Source organism: Miniopterus natalensis, chromosome 9 (assembly GCF_054644295.1).
Source record: "Miniopterus natalensis isolate mMinNat1 chromosome 9, mMinNat1.hap1, whole genome shotgun sequence".
Classification (NCBI taxonomy): domain Eukaryota; kingdom Metazoa; phylum Chordata; class Mammalia; order Chiroptera; family Miniopteridae; genus Miniopterus; species Miniopterus natalensis.
This window is the reverse complement of record NC_142089.1, coordinates 27,613,873-27,624,976: the sequence shown is the minus strand read 5'-3', so window position 1 is coordinate 27,624,976 and position 11,104 is coordinate 27,613,873. Positions and strand designations below refer to the sequence as shown.

The 11,104-nt window shown below is 51.5% G+C and overlaps 1 protein-coding gene and 1 long non-coding RNA gene across 2 annotated transcripts; one reads left to right on the top strand and one right to left on the bottom strand.

Annotated features, from left to right (window-relative positions):
* On the top strand, positions 1-1,766 carry LOC107526780 (uncharacterized). The gene is made up of 2 exons (XR_001602223.2): positions 1-411; positions 1,493-1,766. It is a non-coding gene; the product is annotated as an uncharacterized LOC107526780 (long non-coding RNA).
* Positions 1,767-9,804: 8,038 nt separating this feature from the next.
* Positions 9,805-10,698, bottom strand: FOXE3 (forkhead box E3). Its single transcript, XM_087820856.1, has one exon. The coding sequence runs from the start codon at positions 10,696-10,698 to the stop codon at positions 9,805-9,807; it is 894 nt and encodes a 297-aa protein (XP_087676982.1).
* Positions 10,699-11,104: the final 406 nt, after the last annotated feature.

Below are 11,104 nucleotides of genomic sequence, written 5' to 3'. Positions count from 1 at the left end.
GCCGATCACGTATTCCTGGGGAGCAGCGCCCTCTGGAGGAGCCGCGCATCCACGCAGTCGGGATCCGGACGGCGAGGTCTGGGACCAGGCTCCCCCGCCCCACCCCACACCTTTGGCAAAATCATCCAGACACCCATAACTTCCTGAGCCTTCTTTGCGCATGCTTGTTTCCTTTCCCAACCTGTACCTATGCTTCAAAACCCTGCTCAAATCCCGCCTCCTCCGAAGGAAGCCTTCTCCAGAGCCCAACTCATCTTCCCCTGTTCCTGCTCTGAGCTCCTCAGAGCCTAAAGCCTGAACCCTTGACTCCAACGCTCGCACCCGGCACTGCACGGCGGAACTGCTTCCAGCCTTGCCTTTCTCCAGACTGTCGGTCCATCCGCTCCACTCACCCTTTGCATTGCATGCTGGGTATGCTGTTTTTCTTTCCTTCCCCACTCCCAATAAAATAAGACTGAAGTCATTTATCTTAAAATTGGACTGTAGGTTTTCAAAAATTGTTTCCCATTTGGGGAAATTGAGACCCAGAGAGTGGGCTGACTTGTCCAAGGTCATACAGCAAGTTGGTAGCAGAGGTGGAACTAGATCTCTAGTCACCTTTTCCCCAGACCACACCTCTCCCAAGTCACCTGGATGGGAAGTAGGTGATGTTGGGGAGAGCTCATTATTTGAAAATATATCCTATCGATTTCAGGGAGAAGGAGAGACAGAAACACCAATGATGAGTCACCAACGGGCTGCCTCCTGCACACCCCCGGCTGGGGATGGAGCGGGAAATTCAACCTGGATCTCCTGGACCATAGGTCCACTCAAGGGCCGGAGCCAGGCAGTCGCAGGGGGAGGGGCCGGAGGGGCAGGGGCTCATTTTAAGGGGACTGGTTGGAGGAATTTTGACATAGGAGAGGGGAAATGCAGGAGGATAGTTCAGAGGTGGGGATCACTGCTCCAGGACAGGGCGGTAAGGAAGGAAGAGAGACCAAAGCTTCACTGGGAGGTCAGGCTCTTCCTTCCTCCACCCCCAGCCCCAGATCAAGCTACTTTGAAGGGCTCCAGATTTCAGGGGTTGGCCGCGAATGTCTTACATCAATAGGCAGGTCAGCTGGAGACTGGAAACTGTGTCAATTCAGGCAAATACCAGCCTCCCTTCTGCCCTGGGAAGGGAGGGAGGGGCTGAGAAATTTCTGTTGCTCACACACACCAGGAGGGTGCTGCTGAGACCTTAGATCCACTGTAGGAGTCCTTCTGGTGCTCGAAATTATAAAGTTAAGGGAGAAGCTACAAGGGTGATTTGCATGTAATTTGCATGAGGCCCCGAGGCCTTCTCAAAAATGCTGCTGCCACTTGGAGGTGAGCCTGGCCCTGGCCTGCAGGTCCAGCCTCACCTCTAGGCCCTGCACTCCGCTCATACCCAATGTGCTGTTTCTCCCCGGTTCACCTCTGAACTCCGGCTCCCTCTCACTCCCGCCTGGCTCACTCCTAACCCTTCTTCCAGGTCAGACGTTAAGCTCTACGTGCTACTTCCCGCTGCACTACCCCACGCTGGCCAGGCTGTGAGGGCCTCCTGCCTCAGTGCTCCCAAAGACTTAACTCACTCTGTTGTCGTGATTTGTTTTCCAGTTTGTCACCCTCTGTCCACTGTAAGCTCCTTGAAAACAGTCATTATATTGTTTTCACCCTCATCTTTCCTCTTCTACAAAATGGGGATAAGAACTGTACCTACCACATTGAGTTGTTGTGACGATTAAATGAGATAATAGGTAAAAGTACTTAGCCCTGTGCCTGATACTTTGAAAGAGCTCAATAAATACTTATCATCATTATCATCATTATTAACCACTACCTTTTGCCAGGCAGAAAACCTAACACATAGTAGGTATCAATTAATGGTAGGTATGAGACACATGAATGAATGAATGAATGAATGAATGAATGGTGTGACATATTTTTTCCTTGGGTCTGAGACTCCCCAGAAAGCTAGCTTACATCATCAGCAGAAACAGATGAGTTTCTTCATCTGACCTGTGAGAAGTACATCCCCTGTTCCGGACAGTCTGGCTCCAGAATCAGGGCACTTAACTACTGTGCCCTACCTATGATTCCAAGTAGGGGCAATTGCCATTCACAGCAATAATAATCATCACGTTTCTGTACAGCCTTGCCCTGTCTAGGCTCCTGGTCATCTTAGCCTTGGTCAGCCCCAAATGGCGCCATCTGCTACATTAGCTGACATCACAGGTGCAGGCCAATCCAGAGGTTCCCAGGCTACCGAGGGCCTTGTCTGCAGCCATGGAGTTTGGCTCCCCCTTAGTCATGTGCATGCCTCTCGCTGGGGGCTCTGCTTGATCTTCCCTCCTCCACTTCCTCCCACAAAGCTAGGGCCACTCAGGCCACTCAGATCTGGGGGATTAGAGGCAATGAAATGGGAAATCTGAGACCAGTAAGGAACAAATCTTAGAACATGACCCTATGATCAGAAGAAGGGAGTCACATTGGGTCCCCATATGGGGAGAAGGAAAGATGGTAGCATTTGGAAGGAGACCTGGAGGCCTGACAGTGGAGATCTGAAGAGCTAGCTCCCTACACCTGCCACTGATGCTCAGGGCTTAGAAGTAGAAGGGAAAAAGCCATCACCCTGGACAGGGCACAGAACTCACCTAGGATGGAGGTGGCAAGTGTCTGGGCTTCCCACACCCAGAAGCCAAAACACCTGGTGAAGGGCCCTGGTGAGAGACTGATGTGAAGGCCACTGGGGAGGAGGGCAGTGAGGTTTGAAAATTCTGACTATGGTCACCAAGGGTCCCTTTGAGAAATAAAAGAAGACAGCTGCCAAAAGAGCCAATGTGAACACACGGGGGGCTTGGTGTCCTGAAAAGGGCTGCATGGAAGTGCACTTTAGGAATTTTTCCTGCCAATAAACCTACACACATAATATATGTACAAGGTCTCATTGCTGGCTTGGGAATGACAATAGGTTGGAAACAATGTAAATGTCTATCAACAGAGGGCTGGTTAAATAATGGCACATCTATGTATGGGAATAGTATGCTGGGTAAAATAGAATAAAGAAGTTCTTTATGAATTGATCTGGAAAGAGCTCCAAGGTACATTGTAGAGTGAAAAAAAAATCAAGATATATAACTTTGTAAACATTATGTTTCCAATTGTGTGTATAAGTTCGTAAATGAGAAAATAATGTATATTTGTTTTGGTTTCCATATGCAACAAAAATAGGATGACTAAAAAATTAATAACTGATTATCTGTTGGGGTAAATGGGCAACTTTTTGCTAAATACTTCCTTATGCTTTTAAAGCCAAGTAAATGTATTACCTATTAAGCAATTAAGTACTATAAAAGAAACAATGCAATCATTCAAATAAATAAGGCTAAGTGAGCAAAGCAAAATTAAAAACATTACTACATGCTAAACACTTCTATGGGCTCCAACCTGAAAATACCACCAGTGGCTATTGTGTTGAGGGCAGGACCGTGAAAGCCTGACTATTGGACATCTGTGAGCTTTGACTTGCTGCCTTTCAAGGCAGGGAAGAAGGGGAGTCTGCTTGCTACGACCCCAGATTTTCTACCTTGCACTCCTCTTCTGTTCCCATTCCTCTGTCTTTGGCTCCTCTCTTGGTACTACCTAAATTGCTTTGGAAATAGACCTTCTCAGTCTGCCAGGCTGGACAGGGATTAGGGTAGAGAAAAGGGTTTTCATAGGAACTAGAGCAATAGACCCTCTGCACCCTTCCTTCAAAAACCAAACCAGAGCTCACCTCCTCCAGGAAGCCTTCCTCATGAAGCCCATAAAGCCCCCAGCCCCTCCACAACTCAGGAAAACAATCTGATGCTTAAGGTGGGGCCTGTGTCTCTCTCAAGCAGGGTCCAGGCCTCTTGTCTCTGATTCTGCTCTACCCCCTAAATCTCAAATCCAGCCTCCAGACAAGGGGTAGCTCAGGCCAAAGCCTGGCATGCCCAGCTCCAGCCAGGCTGCCCAGTGAGGGCAACAGGGGACAGAGAAGACACAGGCCCTGTCCCCAGGAAGGCAGGGTAGTATATCCTCACCTACCATCATGATGGCTTTAGCAGTTACAAAGGCCATTCCACCCAGGCAGAGAGGACAGGGCACATTCTGTTTCAGAGGAGCCTGAGACAGAGACCCAAACTGGTGACTAAAGTGACCCAATAGCTCCCTCATCTTGTCAGCGCTCTGCACACTATATTGTCACCCACCGATATTTGACTCCTCTGAGCAGGGGCAGTGTCTGATGCATCTCTGAGTCTCAGCTGGGGAAGAGGCACAATCTAGGAACTTGGAGAGAGTTGTGAATTGCTGTGAAGGACAGAGAGAGGAAAGGCCTTGCCTAAGTTTGACCAGGGACTAGATCTCAGGTTTCCTGACCCCAGCCAAGCATGCTTTCCTCTACTTGCCTCTTAAAGAGTAGAGCTAGGACCACCCACCCCCATTCCCAGCTCCTCTACAGGGAAGGCTACCAAGGGCTTCCAAGAAGATTGAGGGGGAGAAGGGAAGGACCGAAGATCTGGGAGGGCTTCCCAGGGGAGGTGGAAGAGGCAGCCAGTTTTCCTCTCCCACACCAAACATTTGGGTTCCCCACCTTTCAGTCACTAGAAGCCACCCCTAGACCCAAAAACCATCCAAAAGGATCCTGGCTTCATTCCACTGGTTTCCAGATCAAATCAGGTGCATACAAGGTGGCCGATAGGTGGCGCTTTTGTCTCCACAAAATTGAGGAGAGAGGAAGGGAGAAGAGTCCAGGAGAAGGGGAGGGAGGGGGGAAGCATGGAAGGGGCAGGAAGAGGAAAACTGAAAGGAAAAGGAAACCAAAACCTGTCCCTTGGCTTGGAAAGGTAACTTTCCAGATCCAGACTGTGGGTGTGAGTGGGTGGGGAATATTGAAATAATCTGAGGAATTTTATTGGTGCCTGGAGCTCTCTATCCAAGTTTCTACCTCCCTGGACTCCTCAGAGAAGGAGAATGACTAGAGTCAGGAGGACTTGGATCAAGTTCAGAATCAGTCCTTTTGCAGCTTGACCTGGGTTAGTCACTTAGCCTTTATGAACCCCAATTTCATCATCTGTAAGATGGAGCTAATAATTCTGATGCCACCCTGCATTCCAGGAGTAAACGGCATCTGATCATGCCTCTTTGTAATATACCGCCAGATTCAATTTGCTGATATTTCATTGAGGAACTCTGCATCTTCTATGAGAGTGGCTAGATTTTGTTTGCGCAAACCCCTATCCGGTTTTGATAATGTAATTAAGTACACAGAATTGGGATGACTTTTTTTTTTCTGGGTTCTGCAACAATTTGTATAACTAGGAAAATCGGTCTCTTGATGATTGGACAGAATTCACGGGTAAAACCAGCCAGCCTAGGTGCTCTTTGGTGGAGGAATGGTCTCTAGATAGTATTTTCTGTTTGCTCTGTACTAATAGGTCTTTTGAGATAGGTTACTCCTTAAATCAGTCAAGTCAGACCAGGGTTTCTACCAGCCAAATGGCCACCCCCAAGCTTTCAGGGTCAGCGACCTGAGGCAATGATTAAACAAGAAAGTTTGTAATCTCCGTGGAAGTAGGAGGATTTTAGCCACTGATGGATTGTCCCCCTACCTTTGGATATCTACTTTTCTCTACCACCTCTGCTACCTTTCCAAGCCACCACCCTTTTGTCCTTGGATCCTGCAGTAGCCTTTTAATCCATGTCTCCGCCCTACCTCAGATCCCCTCTAAGAGCATATTTGGAGCTATGAAATGTCCTCTGAGCACATCCTATGGATTTTAATATGTACTGTTCTCACCTTTATTAATTTATAAATAGTCTGTAATTTCAATTTCTAATTTAAGTTATTTAGATGCTCTTTTCAAGTGCTTAATCCAAGAATGTAGGAACTTATGAACACCTGTGAATGTTGTACATTCATTGCAATAAAAATCTTAAAACGCATTCACATGAGCACATCCTGGATCATTTAGATAGCCTCCCAATACCATAAATACCAGAATACAGATATTTAGAGTCTTCATTTGCATTTGTTATCAAGTAGTGCTGCTTTAATCTTGAGATAAGGCAAAAAACAATGTGGGCTTTACAAGTATCTTCTGTGTTTGGGCCAGTTGTAGGCACGGCTCACTGTCTGAAGGAATGTGGGCAGTTCATTCAAATGAAAAAAAAGTGGTGGGTGAATTTACTTGTCACATGGCCCAAGGCACATCAAACCCAGAACACCTGAGATGAAGCAATCAGGGTCACAGTCAAGGTGCAAGTGATTTGGTTTCAGTAAAATAATATTTTATATTTTATTAATGTTATGAATTTAAATTTTTATTTTGTAGCTGTTTGAATTTAATTTATAAAAATTCTGTTTTATGGTTGCCTAAGAGATACAAGTCTAAGGATTTTATATCTGCCCATACTAAATGACATTATAATTTTTAAAAGTTAAAGTAAATGTTGGAAGTCCACAGACTGTTTTCCTTTTAAAGGGGGACTGTTTAGCCTCCTGTACCTTGCAAAATCATCCCCTGCCCCCACCTCATACTTCCAGGGTCTCCCAAAGAGGTACTTCACAGGGGCTTAAAACCGACCCAGTCACTATGGTGGAGAGTGCTCCATGTTACTTCTTTTCCCTTCTGCCTTCCAGGTGAAGCCCATAGCTCTCAAAATTGCCTGGAGAAATCTCTCTGTTGTTATGCTTCCCGAGTCCCTGCCAAGGATGTCACTTTCCTGTGTACTCAACTTCCCACGAGCAGGGCCATGTGGCCTCTTTCCAGCAGGCCCGCTAACCAGCTCAGCACCATCCTGGGCCCAAAGTCATCCTTCCAGTGCTCCGAGCCCCGCCCCCCAAATCAGGAAGCAGCCCCACAGCTCACTCCTAGAAGGAGCTCAGAACCATTCCCCTGCCTTCATCCTCTAAGCCCTCGTTTCCCACCAAGCCACCTTCCCACCTCCCTAGGAGTTAGTGCAAACTGAACCCAGAAACAACCTCCCATTCCCCTCTTCCTCAGCCCCCACCCCTGAAGAACTTAAGGCTAAAAAAGCACAGCTTTAACTCAACCGTTTTATCGTCACAGTGCACACTTAGCTTCTCACGCTAAAATAATCATCTTAAATGCAGATGTGCAAAATTTCCCCCAAAATTGACCTGGACTGAAACAAAGAAACCAACAGAAAGGAAGATATGGAATTCTTACCTTTCTTTGTACCCATGGCTGGCACATGGTGAGCCCTCCATGCTGTTGAATGAAAGGAAATTAAAGAGACATTTCAAAATAAAATCTGACTTTCCAGTTCAGCAGTGACCTTTCTAGCATTTCCATGCACACACTTCCCACCTCATCCAGTCAGCATTGTTCCAAGATCCCAGGAACTGAGACCTGCGGGATGGCAGTGGCAAGAATGAAATTCAGAGCTCACGAAGCACTTCCCGACTTCAGCAGAGTGAGAACAGTCCTCTCCCTCCCTGGAAACTTCTTGGATTTGGAAGAAAGTTATCAAGAGGCACTTTGAGGTGGGAAGAGAGGCTGTAACACCATTTGGAGCAGAAAAAGGTTTGCATTTTGATCTTTGTGGAACTGGTTGATCTTTGATCTTTGTGGAACTCCTTAGAGAACCAGGTTGAATCTTGGCTACCTGCTGGGCCCCAGGGAGGGGTAATTTTCTCATTAGACAAATGGAGACATTGCAAGTGAGGACTGCAGGTGAGAATGGATAAGAATGTGCCAGAGTACTGTCAACCCAGTCGTTTTTCAGTAAGTCAGGCCCAAAAGACACTAGGGAGTCATTCAGGCAGCGAGTCTTTCAACAAATATTAAGTGAAGAGCTGCTATGCATCAGGCAAATGTGATCTGACTCTTGCTCAAAGAGGTTAACAGCTGGGGAAGAAGTCTAACCAGGGTGTTTCATACCAGACTGTCAGGCCTACTGCCCTACCTCCAAAGATGATCCTCCCTACCTTCTCAGCTTTCCTGCATCTTTCTCCTCCATGAGCTGCCGCTTTCCACTCTCACCCTGCACCCCCACATGAGCTTTAAACTCTTGTATCTAAGAGAGGTGCATCAGGCATGTTCAACATGCAAATCAGGTTCACTCTGGGCTCAAGGCACACCGATCCCCTCCCCACCTTTTCCCACCTCTAATCTAGACCCTACTAGACTGGAATCCCTGGCACAGAGGAGTTTAGGGAAGCCTGATGCTTAGCATTTGGGTCAGCACCAGGGAGTAGGACAAGAGCAAAGGCCAACTCACACAACAACCTACCTCTGAGTCTCTGCTCAATGCTGCCCTGTCCTTGGTGCTGGGGACAGTCAGGAATCAGCTCAGGTCCCTACTGCCCCAGCTCCCAATTTAGCAAAGGAGGTAAGACAAGGGGCATAGCGGATGGTGCAGGGCACAGCTCCAGAAGCATGTGTGGGGGCTCTTTAAATAGAGAGCTTTTTAACGTGAACCCCCAGCCTTGGCCCAGTGCCTTTTCTCCAGAATACTGTGCATACTAATCTCGGGCAAATTTTGTTAAGATGCAGAATCTGATGATTCCGTGGGTCTGAAGTGGAGCCTGGGATTCTGCATTTCTACCAAGGTGACACATTTCATCCCAGGAGCTGGTGAAGGTCCCTGGACTGCACTTTGAGTCCAAGGATCTAGAGCACTTATTTCTCTGAGGAGTGATTGGTAATGTCTCTTCCCCACTGGTCCCTAAGCACCACGAAGCAGCGATCTTGCCCATTTGTTTCACAATGTATTTATTCCCAAATCCTAGCACAGTACTTGGCACATTCAATAAGTACTTGAAGGAGCGGCCAATGCCTCTTTATCCATGGAAGCTGGAAGTAATCACACACAGCAGACAAACTCACTGGCCAAATATACTCATGTGCACACCCTTCTCACCCTCTGGGATGCAGCAGGTGATGGCATTTACCAGGCCTACTATGTGCACGGCTATGGTTAATCCCACCCTAATCCTACTTCATGAACCTCTGCCTGATGCTTCACAAGAGGCTCACACTATATGACAACCAAAGATCCTGAACAAAGCTCACCCCAGACCACTCCCCCAAATCACCAGCCAGCACACAGAGCCCAGAGAAAGCTTTCCTCTTTCTTTTTAATCAAATAAAATCAGCTTTAATTTAAAAACTACTAATCTAATGAATCAGTCCTAAATCTTCCGGATGGTGGGTAGCCCACTAAGTCCCCTTTCAGAGCCCCTGGTGCTGCTTGTCTCGGAAATCTCCAAGAACAGTCCCCAGGGCCTGGACCAGCGCGGCCAGGTGAGTGTGTGTGGAAGGAGGGGAGCACTCTCCCAGTAAGAAACTGAGGACAGGCAGGTAAGTGGGGGTGGGGGTCAAATTTGTGGGAAATAAAGAGAAGTGAGCGAGGGAGTCATGAACCCGGGCGTCTCAACTCTATTGTATAAACAAGAGGGAAGGTTGAAGAAATAAGGAGCCAGTCAGGGAGGCGGCTTGAGACGGGAGGCCTGGATTCTGAAGGCTTGGAATTCACCAGAAACCTGGGGTGGAGACTCACGGATGGTGATCGGCCTGGGGACGTGGGACCAACAACAGAGCTGGGGAAGCGCACAGACAGGGGCTCACAGTGAAAGGATAAGAAATGAGGGGCTCACGCATTGGGGTGGGGGGATCAATCCGGTGGAGAGATGGTGGGATTCTACCCATGGAAAGAGGTAACGTGTGCTCAGTCCCAGGGGCAAAGATGGGGAGCTCCGCGCCCCAGTCCCGGCGGCGAGAGGACCCCGGGCGACCCCTGCCGGCGGGGGAGGGCTCACAGGTAGCGCTCCAGTCCCGCGTAGCCCGGCGGCTTCGGGTAGGCCTCCCCGGGGCCGAGGGCGCCGAGGGCGCCGAGCGCGCCCGGCGGCCCCCAGCCCAGCAGCGGCTCGGCCGGGGCGGGGGCGGGGGCGGGGCGCGCGGCGGGCAGCCCCAGGCGGTCGGGCGCGTAGAGCGGCGGGGAGGCGGCGGCCGCGCAGGGCGGGAAGGCGGCGTCGAGCGGGGCGCAGCGGGGCGGCTCGGGGGCGCCCAGCCCCGCCAGCTCGGGCGGCAGGCTCACCGGGCTGTCGACGCCGAAGAGGCGCGCGGGCGGCGCGGGCGCGGGGACGGGGGGCGCGAGCAGCCCGGGGCCCGCGGGGAAGGGCGCGTAGGGCCCCGGCTGCGGGGGCGCGGGGAAGGGCGGCGGGGCGCGCTTGAAGCGCTTGCGGCGCCGCAGGAAGCTGCCGTTGTCGAACATGTCGGCGGCCGCGGGGTCCAGCGTCCAGTAGTTGCCCTTGCCCGGGTTGCCCGGCTCGCGGGGCACCTTGACGAAGCAGTCGTTGAGCGTGAGGTTGTGGCGGATGCTGTTCTGCCACTTGCGCGGGCTGTCGCGGTAGAAGGCGAAGCGCTCGGTGATGAAGCGGTAGATGGCGGCCAGCGTGAGGCGGCGGCCGGGGGCGTGAGCCAGCGCCATGGCGATGAGCGCGATGTACGAGTAGGGCGGCTTCCCGCGCGGCAGGGGCCGCCGCCGCCGCCGGCCCGGGCCCGGCGCGGGCTCCGGCTCCTCGCGGCCCGCGGCCGCCTCCTCGGGCTCCGGCCGGGCCTCGGCTCCCGCGAGCGGCGGCGGCGGCGGCCCCGACGGCGCGACGGAGGGCGGGGCGGGGAAGGCGGGGAAGGCGGCGGGGGGCTCCATGGCGCCGCGCGCAGTCGCGGGGAGACCGCCGCCGGGCGCGCGCCGCTCGCGGAGAGCGGGGCCGCCGACCCGCCTTATATGGACGCCGCTCCCCTCCCCCGCCCGACTCCGGCCGGAGCTCGGACCTTCCCCGCCGGCCCGCGCCTCCCCCTACTTTGCCTCCCTCACCCCCTCACCGCGTCCCCAGGCCCCTGCCCTCTTTGCCCCTCCCTTGGTCTCCTTGCTTTGGGTCAGTCTTTTCTAGACCCAGCCTCATCCCGGCCGCATCCCCACTGGGTCAGTCCCCCTGAATTCATCAGCTCCCCTTCCTTTAAGATCTCCCTCCACCTCCTCGCTTTGGGGTCAGTGCCAGTCACAAGTCCACCCATTCACGCTCTGCGCCCCTCCCCGTGGTGCGTCTCCCAGC